Here is a 17,813-nt window from a genome sequence, read left to right as displayed (position 1 = left end):
AACTAACACTGTGTAATCTGCCTTAAGTCTCAGTGAGAATGGTGGACTAAAAATAAACCAAACAAATATATACATATTCCATGCTTGTTGGTCCTTCAGTGCAAATTGTTGGCCACTGTGTGAGAGAGGATGATGGACCAGATGGACCAGTGCCTTTACCCAGCTAGGCTCTTCTTATGTCCTTCCCATGTCCTTCTTCATTGCCCTTTCCACTGGAAATATCATGGGTGGCTATACAGAACAGACTTCTCAACCGTGGCACCCTGTTAAGTATGCAACTCAACAACGTGGTAAGTAACAAGTGAATCAGCTTTATTAAGAACGAGAACATCAGAAGATCACACAGAACAACAAACAGTGGAGCACAGCTCCTTTTTAAACAATCCCGGGCTGGTGTAGCCACGCCCTCACATAGTTAACGGCCAATAGCAATACAGAGATAACATCCAGTCATTCATCTTCCCTCCAGCACAGTTCTCTTACATTTGATTGGTTACACATATGCTTTAGCCAATGAGATTGTTCCAGATTAGAATCCTGGCTAAGGTTCCAAGCTTAACATTAGTTTAGATAAGGTGGTGACACAACAATTCCTCCCCCCTAAGATGGAACAATACCCGTACATACGTAATCTTTCAAGTAGGGAGGGGCACACCTTGTTCAACCCAACCTGAGAATAGGTTCTGGTGGTGCTATGGTCTCAGGAACTCTGGAGGGCTCACTTTCCAGTGAGTCTGGCTGGCCGGTGTCTGAGAGGTCACTGTCTTGAGTGGGGAAGTGCCCACACTCTGGTTCTATGGGGGGCTCAGCAACACTCACCTCCTCATCTGGAGGCCCTCGTTGCTCACCTTCTGGGTAAGGGATCATGTCAGGTTCGATGCTGGACTTGAGACTGGAGTCAGCCCACCTCTGCCTGAGCTGATCTATGTGGCACCACAATTTCCTGCCGTTTGCTAGCTGCGCCACATACATCCGGGAACCCAGAACGGTAGAAATAAGGGCGGGAAGCCATAAGTGACCCTCTCCGTAGTTCCGCGCAAATACTTTGTCTCCCTGTTTGAATATGTGCAGGCTTTCCAGGACCTCTGTTCTAGGGGGCCGGGTTTCTGCCGGGTCCGGATGGAGCCTGTCCAGAAGGGTTGTGAGTCTGCAACCCATAAGGAGCTCAGCCGGGCTCCTCCCAGTTGCGGTGCAAGGCATGATGTGTTGCCTCAGGAGGAATGAGGCTAACTTCTGCCCCCAGTCCCCTGGCCCCAACTTTTTTAGCGCCTCCTTAGTTGTCCGAACCATCCGTTCGGCTTGCCTGTTTGTGGCTGGATGGAAAGGCGCAGACGTTACATGTTTTATTAAGTTGTCCCCCAGAAACTTAGCAAACTCTGACGAGGTGAACTGGGGCCCGTTATCGGACACCAATACGTCCGGTAACCCGTGGATTGCAAAGACACGGCGCAACACATTAATTACAGCAGTGGAAGTGATGGTACGCATGTTTACAACCTCCAACCACTTCGAAAAAGAATCAACCAAAATCAAAAACATTTGGCCTTGGAACGGCCCAGCAAAATCAATACGTAAACGAGACCAAGGCTTATTTGTGCTCTCCCAGTGTTGGAAAGGAGCTTGAGGAGGATCAGGTCTCGATTGTTGACACATCATACAGTTCTGGACCCACTCCTCTATGTCCGCATCCAGCTTGGGCCACCAGACATAGCTCCTTGCCAGAGCTTTCATATGGACTATGCCTGGATGGCCATCGTGGAGCGCTTCCAACACTTTTTCCTAAGTCTGGGCGGTACCACCACCCGGTTTCCCCATAATAAACAGCCTTTATTAACAGTGAGCTCCGTTTGCCTGGAGCTGTATGGCCGAAACTCCGGCTCCACTTGACCTGCCAGCCACCCCCTCCAAACCCAGTTAAGGGCTCGGGAGAGGGTAGAGTCCTTTGCCATGTTTTTGCAGCATGGTGTTGTCACAGAGCCGTGGCACCGTGATTTCTGTGGTGCAGGTTGTGGCCATGGACATGATATGGGATTTAATGGTATGTTTGGGGTGTCCCAACACAAAAAAACCAAGCATCCTTGAGGATCCGTGCTTCAGAATCATGTTTTTACAGAATGGTTTCACCACAAAGCCGTGGATCTGTGATTTTTGTGGTGCCCCTTGTAGACTAACACATGGCCTACAATATGATGGTCGTTTTATTTCGTTTCAGTGTAAAAATCATATGAATTCATGAGGATCCGTCCTTTGGAATCATGTTTTTGTGCTGCTGTGGTGCCACGAATCTGTGGGTGCGTGATTTTTGTGGTGCCCCTTGTAGACTAACACATGGCCTACAATATGATGGTCGTTTTATTTCGTTTCAGTGTAAAAATCATATGAATTCATGAGGATCCGTCCTTTGGAATCATGTTTTTGTGCTGCTGTGGTGCCACGAATCTGTGGGTGCGTGATTTTTGTGGTGCCCCTTGTAGACTAACACATGGCCTACAATATGATGGTCGTTTTATTTCGTTTCAGTGTAAAAATCATATGAATTCATGAGGATCCATTTAGATCTGACTTTTACCCAGACCCGGTAGAAGAGCGAAAATGTCAGGAAACCAGAAAGAAACACACAGGTGGATTCGACCTGAAAGGCAATGCTAAAGTGGCTTGGATATTTCAGATACAAGCCACTTTAGCATCGCCATCGCCTTTCCTGGGCGGGGGGGGGGGGGGGGGAGAGTGTAAGGTGATGCTAAAGTGGCTTGTATCTGAAATATCCAAGCCACTTGAGCATCGCCTTTCCCCGGCTGTCTGGTGGGTGGGGGGGGAAGAGACTGAAAGGGGATGCTAAAATGGCTTGAATCTGAAGGATCCACACCCCTTTAGCATCGCCTTCCCCCGCGGTCTTGTTCGGAAGGGGGTGTGTGGAAAAGACTGAAAGGCGATGCTACGTGGCTTGGATCTTTAGCATTACCTTTCCCAGGCTGTCTGGTTCAGAGCGGGGGGGGGGAGAGAGAGAGAGACTGATAGAAGCTCAGACTGCGCTTCACTCCAGCCTTTCTCCGTGGAATGCGCTTCTCAAACTCTGATTTCATTTCACACACCCATAAATGGGGAAACGGCCACTTCCCCGTTCCTGGGGGGAGCTCCGGTTCCAGGCGGCTGTCACTTTCGGGTGTGAGACGAGAGAAGCGGAAGTGCATAGGAATCAAAACGGGGCAAGACGGCGTTTCAAATTAATCCAGCCTTCTCAGGTCCAGGCCTCGCTATCTCCAAGGAAAGAGATGGTGTGACACCTGCTCTGGGGGCAGGGGACTGGCTGGTATTTTACGGAGGTGAAACTATGAACCGCTGTTGGAAATCGGAAATCATCTCTCTTCAGACGATGTCTTCCTGGAACTACTGCGCGCTCTTTACGTATCATGTGAGGTCCTTGAAACAGATTCTCGTTTATTGGGTGGTTTGTATAGGGTAGGCGGGAGGAGCAAGTCTACCCCCCAGGTCTTCTGCAACAGAACGGAAGTGGTTTCTGCGCGTGCGTGTTCCATGACATGCTGCTTTTGGTAAGATCTTTGGTGTGCCTGTTCCTGGAAATGGAAAGTTAATATTATTTTGGTTGGCGGGGTCGCTGCAGCGGTAAGATTTACAAGAGAGCGTGTGGGAGGTTAGAAAGAGGTGTGTTTAGCAGGGTGGCGCTCTGTTTCGAACTGTTCTACTCATATAATTTAGGAAAGTACTTGGATTTTTTTTGTTGTTGTCAGCCTCTCATTGGCTACATAAGCCTCTGGATGTATCCAGTGTTAATGGCAGGTACGAATAGTGCTCTATTGTGCTTTCAGCTTCGCACGTTTTGTTGTAATGCTGAAAGAATTCCCTGTAAATCTATCTAGCTGGTATGTTTTCCCTGCCTTTCCTCTGAAGAGCTTAGGGTGACGTAAATGATTCTCTGTTACTCATTTTATCCCAATATCAATCCTGTGTGGTGGGCTAGGCTGAGTGTGTGACCTGTCCAATTTTGCTCAGTGAGATTCATGACAATGTTGGTAAAGTACGCTAATATTAGTATTCCTGATTTGCAAATGAAGAGCTGAGAGAAAGTGGTTTTTGTAAAGCCACCCAGTGAGCTTGTGGCGAAAGGGAGATTTGAATTGGGGACCTACCAGATCACAAGTCATTCCCGTATTTGCTATGCTGGCCTTAAACCGAAAAGATAACTGCCCATTGTGGATAGTGGTGACCAGGGGTCATGTCCTGCAGGAGCGCACAGGAGCGGAGCTCGGGCAGTAAAGAGCCCAGAGGGTGGGCACATGCAACAAGCCCCACCCCCTGCTTCCAGCAGCCCTCAGTCAGAGCAAGAAGCAGCCAAGTAAGCTGCAGAGCCCCCCCACCCCCGCCCAAAACAGTCCAGTGGCACCTTTAAGACCAAGTTTTATTCAGGTACAAGCTCTCTCTCCTCGGGGCCGGTTCCGCCCCTCCCCCCCCCCCCCCATAGCTAGCAATCCAACCTGAGCGGTGGGTGTTGTCTTCTGACACCCTTCCCGTGATGTCAGGGGGATGTGGCATATGCAAATAAGTTATGCTAATGAGCTCCTGCACCTCTTTTTCTACGAAATGACCCCTGGTGGTGACTATTCTGTGTGCACACGCTGCCTAGGAGGGCTTTTTAAAAAGGGGGGGGGGATGCTGGAACTCTCAAGAGGGAAATGAAGTTTTCAATCTATATACTGAAATCTCATAAACTTTAAAAAAAATTAAAATAGTTTTGTCAAAGAGGTTCCGGAACTCCATTCCAGTGTATTCCCCCAGGAAAAAAAGCCCTGCTGCCTGGTATCCCTGTGTGTTGATGTGCATAAACCGTGGTCTGGAGGCTTCGATTCTTTCCTTGTGCCTTAAAAATGATGCAGGAAGCAGTGTTTAATGTATTAAGGCTGCTTTATCCCTAACATTCAGAATATGAAAAGATAACTGACATAGCTATGTAACCCTACCATTTCCATGGAGCTAGAATAAGGTCCAGTAGAAACCAGTAATACTTTTAAGTCCAAGAAAGGTTGTTTGTTAATATGAAAGAGATGGTAACAGAAAAGTGAGGGGTAACAACAGCATCACTGGGGAACGTAAAGGGATTCCTTACTTCTATGCAACTACATTCCTCTCTTTTCCACTGAAGTCTATTACAACCTTCCAGAAGGGACGAAGAGATTCTTGCTTTAGACGGAGAAGTTCTTGCTTTAGACCAGGACTGGATTAAGTAGGTACTTGGATTAAAATGGCAATGATGTGCTGATGGATTAGACCAGCGGGCCATCTAATCCAACATCTGTCTCACACAGTGCAGACTGCTATCCTGGATGTTCAACAGGGCATAGAGGTCAGGGCCTTATACTGGTGCTGTTTCCTATCACTGGTATTAATGTGTCCCCTTAATCTTTTCACCAAATGGAAAAGCCCCAAACTCTTTAGCCTTTCCTTGTAGGAAAGATGCTCCAACCCCTTAATCATGATTGCTACCTTCTGCACTTTACCAGCTCTGCAGTTTTTTTGAGGGATGGTGACCAGAACTGTACACAGTATTCCAAATGTGATTGTATCATAGACCTGTACAAAAGCATTACAAAATGGACTGTTTTGTTTTCAGCCCCTTTCCTAATGATCTATAGTTTGAGTTTGTCTTTTTCCCCTACTGCTGCTACACAGAGTTGACATTTTAAGACAATGTAGCAGATGCTCCCCTTACGTTTCTCAGATTTAAGGGGGGGGAGGCATAGAAAACGTGTGTGTGTTTTTTTTGCTGTCAAGTCACAGCTGATTTATGGCAACCCCATAGTGTTTTCAAGGCAACATATGATCAGAGGTGGTTTGCCGTTGCTTGCCTCTGTATATAATGACCCAGGTATTCCTTGGTGGTCTCCCATCTAAATACAGATCAGGGCTGACCCTGCTTAGCTTCCAAGATCTGATGAGGCTGGGCTTGCCCGGGCTATCCATGTCAGGGCAAATGTTCTTTTGTGGCCCTATGCTCGTAGAAAACTACTGAGACACTTTTTAGAACTCTCAAAGAAGTGTGTGGGATACATGAATGTGGTTGTCAGTTCATCTATTCCAACAATTTAATTCTCCATGGTCACTTGCATTACTTGTTAGTTCCATATCAGACTGGTAATTGCAATATCCCTTCATCATGTGAGAGGAGGCATATAAATAAGAATTCCAGCTTTGGTTTTGATTTGACCTCCACAGCCAATCAGGCAGATTCATAATTATTTTGTATTTTAAAATACATAAAATATAAAATATGTAGTCGTGTTTTTAACCCCCCTTCCCGAGCTTACAAATCAGTAAAACAAACATTCTCATACAATTCCCAAGGATAAGCACTAGAGATATATTAATTTCAGCTTTGAAACTGCCAAACTTACAAAATATTGGCAAGGGTATCCATCCATTGCTGTAAATTTTCTGAAACCATAAATCTTTAGAAATGGAAATTTTTCTGTAAAAAGATAAAAGCACTGAAAATATTTCTATTTCAGAAAAATGTCCACCCCACATCTCTTTGTGGTGTGGCTTTCTTAACCTGAAGTATGCATTATATCTGGGCCTTAATTAGTGTTGTTTTAAATAGATTCAAAGTATTGTGATGTGATCTGATTCTCATGATTCTTTCCACTTTCTTCTTACTACTCCTGTAATTGTTTTGGAGTTCCAGCTTTAGAAATCAAATGTGATTGATTGGCAGCAACTTTCCATTGACATAGCAGTTGAATTTAATAGCATTGTGGCCACTGTTCTCAGTTCTTGTAACAATTGAGAACAATTGTAACAACATCTATTGTCCAGTTCTAGGCTGTTCCCACAAAAAGTATTGCGAACGTTGCCTCTATCATCACACCTTGTATGCTGTGACATGTGAGCATTGTGCCTGCCTTTGGTGCCTGTCTATTTTGTAGCCTGTTTGGAAGTCTATAAAGTGGCTCTTAGTGGCATCTTGAAGACAGACTGAGAAGCATGTTCCCAGTTGGCCTGTGAATTTTTTTCTTGGAGACAGCTCTCACAATGCAATCCTTGGCAGACCTAGTTAGAATCCTGCCCATCTACTCATTGGGTCTTATCACCCAGCAAGTATTCTTAAGATTATACTATCAGTGTCTGGCCAACTCACACACAAAAAAGCTCTGTTTACCCAAAGGGGTGCTTGTATTGGCCCAGTCTCCTTTCTTCATGTGAATGTTCCCAAATGATGCAACAACATGTGCATCTGGTACCACATCTCTGGGTCCACTCAGGACTTAGTCCAGAGCTCACATATTTAAAAGGCTGGCTTAGCCAGAGTTAGACCTTCCAAGTCCTTTGAAGTCAGTAGACTTAGAAGGATTGATTCTGCTTAGGGTAGTACTGTAAGGAACAGTACGTCAGTGAGATACAGCATCCCGCAATGTACCACTTTATGTGATTTGAATGTCTTTTATTTGCTCTCTCCATCTGCAGATTGGAAAGAGAGGCTACTCCTGTTAATATTGACATGGATGCACTTCTGAGAAGATGGAGAATATTTTTTCCTGATGCGACGAACTGTATCAATCTCTGTAGAAAGCAGCAACAGCATTGCAGGTTTTACCATGAGAAAAAGAAGCGCCTATTGTTATCCCAGCATTTTTTATCAATGAATCTGCGGGAGGACAAATTAGTATCACAAGAGACCAAGATGGGGGAAATGACGTGTAAAAGTCAGAGGCTAATGTTACTAGGAGGCCTGATCTGTCCCGCTAGCCCTGGCTGCTACCATTATATGCCATACACTGTCCGAGCAATGGAGAAGCTCATCAAGGTGATAGACCGAGAAATGCAGGTCATAGGGGGTCATAAAGTGAATATGCCCACATTGTGCTCAGCAAAGCTCTGGAGAGCCAGTGGAAGGTGGGAGCTGATGGGCAAAGAGCTCTTACGCCTGGCAGACCGACATGGCCAGGAATATTGCCTCGGACCCACTCATGAAGAGGCCATCACAGACCTTATAGCTTCTCAAGGCTTGTTGTCCTACAGAGAGCTCCCCCTCTTGCTCTACCAGATAACAAGAAAGTTTCGAGATGAGCCAAAGCCACGCTTTGGGTTGCTGCGTGGCAGGGAGTTCTATATGAAAGACATGTACTCTTTTGATATCTCTGAGGAGGCTGCCTACAACACATATGCTCTGGTTTGCAGTGCATACTGTAATATATTCAATAGCTTGAATCTGCGGTTTGTGAAAGTCCAAGCAGCCACAGGGAGCATTGGGGGGACAATGTCTCATGAGTTCCAGCTTCCTGCTGACATTGGTGAGGACAAGCTGATGACATGTACAAACTGTGACTTTTCAGTGAATGTGGAACTGATAAATGCAGACCAGAGGTGTTGTTCAGTTTGCAAAGGGGAGCTAGTTGAAACCAAAGGAATTGAAGTTGGCCATACATTCTTCTTGGGCACCAAATACTCTTCTGTTTTTAATGCCACTTTCCAAACTTCTCAAGGTAAGCCTGCCCTAGCTGAAATGGGCTGCTATGGTTTAGGTGTGACACGCATCCTGGCAGCTTCCATTGAAGTGCTTTCTACAGAGGATGCCATTCGTTGGCCAAGCCTCATTGCCCCTTATCAAGTCTGCTTCATTCCCCCAAAGAAAGGCAGCAAGGAGGAGGAAGCAACAGTGCTCCTGGAAGGTTTATATGACTGTGTTGCTGAAGCAGTCCCTCAGCTCAAAGAGGATATTGTGTTGGATGACCGGATCCACCTCACCATTGGTAAAAGGCTAAAAGATGTTAAAAAACTTGGGTACCCCTATGTGATCATTGGTGGGAAGGCGGCTTTGGATGACCCTTCACTCTTTGAAGTATGGAATCAGAACACCGGAGAGAATTTGTTCCTCACCAGAGAAGCCATTATTGACTTGCTAAGTAAAGTGCCAGCTTGCTAATTCTTGAGCTTTTGACTCTTGAGCTAAATGCTTTCGAAATAAACAGGAGAGTGAGGAGGTGGGGGTAGGGTTGCTAGTCTATATTGTCTAGCCCAAGGACTGAAAGAGGTTATGACAGTACCTCTTTCCCAGAGCCTCACTGACACTGTTTAACCATTGACTTCCGCATTGGTGATCATTCCCGCTGCTGTTGGGATGTTTCTCCAGCACTGTAGCCATCAGGTTAGCCATTGGTTGTACACAGCAGCATACAGCCTACCTGACAGTCTCTCTGTGGGAGAGCGGTAAGAGGTAAATGTTAAAATACTTTGAAATAAAGTGCTTACCAAGGTCCTTTTCTCCTGAAGCAATCCAATGTCCATGGCTGATATAAAAGTGAAACTGTGTCTCCTGGGAGTTTTGCTGGGTGGAGTGGGGGGTGAGATCATATGGTCTGAGTACTTCACTGGCTCTCTGAGTATGGTGTGTCTAAATCTTTCTGATCTTTTGCTGGCTAAATTATGTGAGTTCTGGTTACATTACTTGCTTGTGTCCTAGTGTGGTGCCTTGGCTATACAAGGCTGGGAACAAAATTTTAGTCCAGTGGGACCTTTAAGACAACAGAGTTTTATTCAAGGTATACGTTTTCATGTGCACACACAGTTCTTCAGATACATTGAAATGGAAGTTTCCAGTCCATACAAACAAGTAGAGGGTGAACAGCAAATTAACATACAGTATAACTAGGGCTGCCAAGCTGCGGCGGGGGATTTGCTGTTACTCACAGGATCCCTGCCGTGGGGGACAGCGATACACGCTGCACCGCCGTCGCCAGGATGTGACGCTACGTGTCGCTCTGGCAACGGGACTCCAAACAGCCCCGTTGCCAGAGCGACGCGTAGCGTCACATCCTGGCGACAGCGGTGCAGCGCGTATTGCTGTTCCCCGCGGCAGGGATCCTGTGAGTAACAGCAGATCCCCCGCCGCGGCTTGGCAACCCTAAGCATAACAAAGCTGTTTAACAGATGCTAGGACCAAACTGAAATAACTAGCTTAGTTTATATGGTCACCATTTGTTTGAATTTAATTATGGGGGGAAACATAGGTGCAGCAAATAAATATATCAGAATTGGAGATTTATGTGTAATTGTACCCTTCTTAATTGTGGATTGCTGAGAGTAAGTCTCGGTTAATAACTCTCAGCAGTGCAGCACCACAATTTCACTGTGTCTGAAGAAGAGTGTGTGCACTCGAAAGCTTATACCTTGAATAAAATTTTGTTGGTCTTAAAGGTGCCACTGGACTCAAACGTGGTTCTGTTGCTTCAGACCAATACTGCTACCCACCTGAATCTATATAGAAGCCTGGGACAGCTTGAAAAAATTTTAAGGGCTTAACCTGAGAATATTTTTGTTTGTTAAGATATTGGTATCCCACCTTTCATCTTGGTTTAAGGTGGTGAACTTCTATCAAGTTGGAGTTTAACATTTTTATTTTACTGAAATCATGCATTTTAAGTTGAGTGTACCTACAAGCTTTGTGTTTGATTTTAAAGTCAACTGTCTGCTGCCGGTCTTGGGTCACAAGGATCATGAACCAGGTAACAAAATGGAAGGAAATGGCTTAACAGTCCTGTTGTCAATTGTCTGAGTGAGAAAAATACATCAGTTGTTGAGCTCAAAGCCAACCTCCTTATTACAAAGAGGTCTACTACTGTCTCTCATCTGCTCGTCCAGGATTTTTGAATCCCGTATTGTAATCTGCCTCTTTTAACATAACGGCTACTCAATGGTTTTGTAAGCATCAGTTTGTTTTAAATGGTATTCCATCCTGCAAGACATAACAATAAATGACAAATGCGCTCATATGTGAAGAAACAGGTGAGGAACAAGGAAGCCCTTGTTCAAATCTCGCCTCTGTGATGAACTCACAATGGTTGATAGTTGGCCTTAAGGCTGTTTCTCTCTCTGCCTCAGCTTTCCTAGCTGCCAGAGGGGAAGACTGGCCTATCTTCTATATAGCCTCCATTGTCTTTGCTGCTTTGTGACAAGCACAGCTGTCATGAATTTAATGAATGATGACATCAGCCACTCCATTGTGACGTTTGCTAGAGAACCTTTCTCTCCATCAAAGAAAATGAATGCCAAACCAGCGTAACTTCTGCCAGCAAAGTAAGCAAGTATGGTAATTTCCTTCCCTAATCCATTTGATGTTGAGTTCAGTTCCCTTATCCACAAATGCTACAGACCTGACTTCTTCAAACTTGTGAAAGGACACCTATAGGCAAATAGACTAACACTCTCTCAACTACCACTAATATGGTGGGTCTAAATGTAGGCAATGCAGATACAAATCCCCACATGGCACGGTAGACTCCGCCACATCAGGAAGTGTAATTCTCTACTGCTGAAAGTTGTGAGCCTAGTTGCTACGGAGAGGTGGTAACAAATGTAACATATTCATTGTTTGCCACATTTATACATGGATTATTTCAGGCCAGGAGCTTTTACTGTTTTTGCTTTTATTACAATTGCAGGAGATTTCTCACAATACCTCGTCTGAACCTTCTTTCAGCTTTAAGGTGTACACTCATCTCAGTACACTGGGACCAGTGTTCCCTCTAAGCTGAGTTAGTGTGAGCTGGCTCACAGTTTTTTAGCCTCCGGCTCACACGCTTTTGTCTTAGCTCAGGAAGGATGGCTCCAGAGCGAACTAATTTATGCAGTAGCCAAATAGCTTGCTCACAATTCTAATGCCAGTAGCTCACAAAATGGAATTTTTGCTTATAGGACTCCACAGCTTAGAGGGAGCATTGACTGGGACTCTTCCTAACCCAGACTGGCCTCTGATCTGAATAGTCTGTCAAATACTGAAAACAGAGATTTACTCAGGAAGAGGACAGTGATGTTCTGAGTTTTAGAAATAACTTGTGCTGACGACCACTTCCCAGTTATTCTCAAAATTTGAATTAGTTGTGATTTTTCACAAGACACTAGGCTTCCTCTGTAGAGAATTAGATAGGCTGGCCTTAGCACCCAACTGCTTCAGTAAGTCAAAGAGTGGCCTGGTCTATCCAGCAGAATGAGGTGATAAAATGGACTGTACCAACTTCAGACACATGGGGAGATTGGTCACATTTTTAAAAGCTCCCTTGTGTAAAAAAATATCCCTGTAAATAGAAAGCTAGCACAACAGAGTGTGTGACTAGAACTTATCTCTGTGATGTGCTCATTGGCCATTATTCACCCATGTAAGCATTTCTATGCATTAAAAAGTGGTAGCTCCCACCTGTAGTCTGGTATAGCCCATCCTACCATCTCAGCATTTTACCACTTCTCTTGTATATGCAGGCCAGTATCATTTACAGAATAAAACAAAAATCAAACTCTTATCAGCTGTTGTAGCATGGTATTTGGACTCAATCATTAATTTTCCTGGTTGTGGATGATTTTGAGAGATTCTAGGTTTACAGTAGCATGGTAACTTTGCAAGGCAGAATACTTTACTTTCACCAGTTGGACATGACTGAATGGCCAACAACAACAGGGTGATCAATGGTCATTCATGCTGTTCATGCTGTAAATATAAACCTTAAAGTTTTGAAATTCCTGAAGGGTTGGGATTAAAAGGAACCTTCTATGTATTGTGAATGAGCTAGAGAAACTATAGAGCATCTTCCTGTTAATCTGGTGCTCCTTTGGTGGTTCAAGAATGCACACAGGTGAGCCCAAAGATGGAGGAAGATCTGACCTCTGCCAATGAAGAATCTGCTGGAGTCCAGATGGCCCAACAACACCCTCTAATGGCCAGGAACATCTTGTTTGAACACCTCTTGTCACAAACAACTTCTGAAGGTGAAGAGCAGTTTAGGGAAATGAAGTGGGAGCTGGTACAATATACACTATACAGATGCAAATATTAAAATATGGATCTTTTATGTCTGTCCTTTGCAGAGCTGATGTTCCAGGTGGTGCCATGGAACACACACTGTTAATTTTATTAATTGTTCACAGAGCTATGATGCCTTTCTAAGGAATCTCCCTTATATATAAAAGCTGAATGGTGGTGGCACTTCTCTAGAACATTCCATACACTCCGGAATTGGTTGGCGCCCTGTTGTGTCACTCAGAATCTGTCCCTATCAACTGGCTGCATTGCTTGAGTCTCACCTCCAACATTCTAAACAGTTTGCTGTTCCTCTCTCCCACCTCCCGTAGCCAGTCAGAACACAGAGGTCATTTGCATATGCAACTTGATTGACTTTTGCCGCTAACATTCTAAACAGTTTGCTGTTCTGAGGTAAAATGTGTCTAATCTCCAGGTGAGGGCTGGAGATCACTCAGAATTACAACTGCTTTCCAGATAGCAGACATCAGTTCCCCTGGAGAAAATGGTGGGCTCTGTATCCTTATATGATGCTGAGGTGGGCCCCGTATGACAGCCAATGTGACGTAGCAGTCAGGGCTTCAGAGCACGGGAGAGGCTGCAGGTGTGCGGGGGGTGGAAAGCTGAAGAATGAGGGGGAAATAAAGGTAGGTTGATGATTGGCTGGGAAGGACATAGGTTTGCCAACTCCAGTTGGGAAATTCCTGGAGATGTGAGGGATGGAGCCTGGAGAGGGTGAGGTTTCAGGAGGCGTGGGACCTCGGACAGGTACAAAGCCGTAGACTCCACCCTCCAAACCAACCATTCCCTTCTGGGGAACCATTGTTGCCAATCTCCAGGTGAGGGCTGGAGATCACTCAAAATTACAACTGTTCTTTAGGTATCAGAGATCAGTTCTGGAGAAAATGGTGGACTCAGTATCATTATACCCTGCTGAGGTCGCCACAGCAAATTGACAGTGAGTGTCCAAGCCCGGGGCACCCGCCCAGAGCCTCTTTCTAGAGGCCGTTGTATTTATTTCCACAACGGGACTTTTCCCTAGTACTTAATAAAACTAAATTCAGGTTAGATTCTACATGCTTGATTAACTTGAATCTTCAAAGTTTAAACTTCACAGTAGCCTTGTGTGAAGAGGGGAAACAGTATCTTGCCTTTTCTGGTCCAAAATCTAAGCATGTGTTTGAGTTCCATTTTTCTGGCCCACTAAATCCCATAATCAAGAGGCTGGTGGAAATTACTGCAATCAGACTTCCTTGTTTATGTAAAAAACCTCCTGGCAGCTTTAACTTGTGTCATGGTCAGGTTGCTGGGAGCCAAGACTAATAACATAGATCGATGAATCCCATTTGAGTCTGGAAGAAAGCAAAGCCCCATACCAGTAGCTCAGATTTGGGAATTAAAATGTCAGGCAGAATGAGAATTTTCTGTGCAAATCTTAGAAAGTTCACTACCCCAAGACCCCTGCTTACTAGCCAAACAAGGAGAAGCAATAGACATTTCCATAGTCTGCTGCTTCCTGTTCCATTCACTTTTTATTTTATCAAATTCAGAATCAATAGGTGCCTATGGAATGATGCTGTATGATGCTGTAAAGCATGAGAGTGTGCTGAGGGAAGCCCTTGGAACAGAGGCGCTGAATGAAACGGTAGGAGCAAGTTCTGCACGCTAGTCTGTCTTTGCCATCCCCCTTCCTAGTGCTTGATTCAACTGTGGAGTATCTGCTTGCACTTAATCATTTCTATCTATGCCTTTATATCTGCTTCCTTGTTCACACTCTCATATTAAACTACACATTTTGTAACTGGGGTGTAGTAATTTGGGTGCTCAGTAGCAGGTTAAAAATTGTTGACAGACTTGAAGAAGGCAGAAAACATGTTTCTCCTCTGCCCATGTCTACAGCTGTTTATCAGACCTGGGATCTTCTTTCCATACTTCCTTGGTTAATTTGAACCATGGCTTCAGAACCTCTTTTAATGCCAGGACTCTGAAAGGTATGAAGCTGACCTGGTAATAGAAGCAGTTGTGAGCCAATGTAGAGGAATGCAGTGAAGGCTAGGAGGTCACACTTGCACCAGTGAGGACACAGTCCTTTTGGCTCTTGGTCATGGCTGGTTCCTAAGTTTTACAAAAAGTCTGCTTTTGACTATGAGCCAGACTAGACATGACAGCATTATTGTAGCTGAAAGGAAGTAAACAACCGTGATGTATAGTGCCAAAAAAAGGCTCACCAACTTGTAAATTATTTTTTCAATATTCAGTTTACTGGAAGTAATTCAAACACCATCAACACCAACAAACCATGCATATTACATCTTGTTTCGTGTATACCTTTATCAAATTGGGTAGCGTTGACATACCTATAGTTACAAAAATAAAATTCTATTATTAATATTAGCAAAAGAGTAACACAAGGCTGTACATACAACTGGGTATTATATAATACAAAAGGTGGGACCCGCGATACTTGCGGGGGGGGAGTATTCCCCGCAGCTCCTGGGTGACTGGTCACTGAAGAAGCAGGAGCTCCACATGGAGGAGGAGGAGGAGGCCGCAGGTGAGCCCAGCAGGTGGTCAGCCAGGCTTCTCCCCCCGCCCGCCGACAGCAGCAACGGCCATGGCTCCCAGCCACCAGCCCACCAAGGCTTCTGCCCCCACCACTGTGGGCTCCTAGCCGCCTACCCGCCAGGCTTCTCCTCTTCCCCCAGCAACAACGGCTTTCCCCCCTCCGCCACAGCAATGGCAGTGGCTCCCAGCCCCCGGCCGCCAAGGCTTCGCCGCTGCTGCCAGCAGCAACGGCAGCAAGCCCTGTGTGGATCTGCCACAGTTTGCAGTGGTAAGTGCGCATGCACAGGGGACTCTTTTACTTTTGGAGGGGTTAAGTATCCCCCATATAGTTTTTAAAACTTTTCATATTTTTCTGCACACCTGAGGATTGCCCCAAGGTGCAGGAAAATCTAGGTGCCCCCGATATGCAGATTTAGATATCTGCACGCAGGGGGCGTCTTGACTATTAGTATATAGACAAGAAGGGGGACCCGCGATACTCGTGGAGGAAGCAGCCACAGGTGAGCCTTCTCCCCCACCCTCCTGGCACTGGCGGCAAGGCCCATGTGGCTCGGCTGCTGGGCTTGCCAAGCCTTCTCCCCCCCGCACCAAGTGCTCCCCCCCCAGCAGTGGTGGCCACCCACCAAGCCTTCTCCCTCCCCCAAGCAGTGGCAGCAGCAAGGATGAGACAGTTGCCAGGGTGTTTTCTGTGCATGCGCAGGGAATGCTCTTTTACTTTTTATGGGATTTAAGTATCCCCCGTATACTTTTTTCAACTTTTTAGATTTTTCTGCACACCTGGGGACTGGTCCAAATGTGCAGGAAAATCTCTCTGCCCCCCCCCCAAGTGCCCCTGGTGTGTGGATTTAGATATCCACGCAGAGGGGGCAACTTGGCTATTAGATATATAGATACTTAGAGTGTTAATCCATTTGGCAAACACTCTAGTCATATCTCATAGTCACATTCATCAAATCCATCAGTGTGGTGTAAATTCCACTCTTCTTACTGACTTTTACATCTCTAAAGCCCATAATTGCTGCCATCTTAAAGGGACAAAACCCATATGCAAAGGCAAAATGCCCTGAGGAGAACAACCCTGTATGGTTTTAAAAGCTTTCACCATTTCAAAAACCTCAGTAATTGCTGCCAGCCCAACAATCAAGCCATTAACAAGAAAAAAAACATTTTACCAGGGACAAAATAGTTAAGGGGAGAAGAACACTATATGAAAACCCACCATAATTTTACACACAAGAAAACCATTGCTAACACCCATTTTCAAAACAGACTTATCAAGAGTTTATTTTAAATGTTAAAGTGCATTGGTTGTATTGCCTCTTTTATGTCTGTGTTTAAGTACATGTGTAGTAACAGCAGTTACATATTCTTAATAACCATAGGCGGGAGTTCCGCTGTCAAAACCGACTGAACCTGCCCACTCTCCCTGCAGATATTAGGACCTTAGTGGGTTACAATTGCAGCCATTGCAAACACCCGGACAGCAGAAATCATAATGCCAGATCACAGTAAGAGGATCCTGCAGAAGACAAAAATGTTCAGTTAGAGCTGACTCAGAAATATTATTTTTAATGCATGAAATATGTTCTAGGATATGAACCTTGATAGGTCTTGATGTCTGCCCGATGTAAATTAATTCACAAGAACATAAAATTAAATATAATACATTTGCAGTTGAACATGTTGAAAAACGGGAAAGTTTTATCTGGTGTGGACCTGGAAGATTGATCACATCCCCCCTCCATTGCCAAATGACAAATTTTACAATACAAGCATTTATGGTGCTTGGGGGGGAAGTGCCCTATCATCTACATATCTCCTAAAGTCGGAACGCACCAATAAATTTATGCTTTTAGTTTTTCTAAAGCTGACTATAGGGGAATTGCCACACCCTGGAATATCTTCCACCAAATTCCATAACCTTTGTACAGTCCTTTTAATGGGCATAGCCAAGGATGTATATTGCAAAGCCCAATTAATACTCTCATTTATTGCTTTCAGTTTGTTAGTCAACAGACTACTGCTAGAAACTACTTTGGCTCTCACTTCTGCTTTTTCAATGATGTTCATAGGGTACCCTCTAGTGGTTAAATTCCAAACTAATTCCCTACTTTCCCGTACATAATCCTTCTGCCATGTGCAGTTATGCTTTATTCTCAGAAACTGGCCATAAGGCACATTATGACGTAAATGTGCAGGGTGATAAGAATCAAAATGAAGATAAGTGTTTTTGTCAGTGACTTTTTAATAGGTCTACACGGCCAGCCTGTTGTCCTGGGTTTATATACCATAGTATCCAGAAAATTAATTTCTCTCAAACTATGCTGCCAAGTGAATATTATATTTGCATCAATTGAGTTCATCCAACCACAGAACTGAGCAAGGGTCTCACTATTCTTACATAAAAGGAAATAATCATCAATGTATCTCATCATAATAACCTGCTCAA

The 17,813-nt window shown here is 44.8% G+C and overlaps 1 protein-coding gene across 3 annotated transcripts; it reads left to right on the top strand.

Moving 5' to 3' along the window:
- Window positions 1–3,510: 3,510 nt before the first annotated feature.
- On the top strand, window positions 3,511–9,530 carry PARS2 (prolyl-tRNA synthetase 2, mitochondrial (putative)). 3 transcript variants are annotated; one of them, XM_015426238.1, is made up of 2 exons: window positions 3,511–3,551; window positions 7,477–9,530. In XM_015426238.1, the coding sequence occupies exon 2, from the start codon at window positions 7,511–7,513 to the stop codon at window positions 8,933–8,935; it is 1,425 nt and encodes a 474-aa protein (XP_015281724.1). In that variant the 5' UTR covers window positions 3,511–3,551; window positions 7,477–7,510; the 3' UTR covers window positions 8,936–9,530. The 3 variants fall into 3 exon arrangements, with proteins under 3 accessions (XP_015281724.1, XP_015281725.1, XP_015281723.1); XM_015426239.1 differs by having other exon boundaries at window positions 3,513–3,563; XM_015426237.1 differs by lacking the exon at window positions 3,511–3,551 and adding an exon at window positions 3,562–3,624.
- Window positions 9,531–17,813: the final 8,283 nt, after the last annotated feature.

Source organism: Gekko japonicus, unplaced genomic scaffold (assembly GCF_001447785.1).
Source record: "Gekko japonicus isolate JY-2015 unplaced genomic scaffold, Gekko_japonicus_V1.1 scaffold399, whole genome shotgun sequence".
In the NCBI taxonomy this organism is placed as follows: Eukaryota; Metazoa; Chordata; class Lepidosauria; order Squamata; family Gekkonidae; genus Gekko; species Gekko japonicus.
This window is presented reverse-complemented; position numbering and strand designations above follow the sequence as displayed.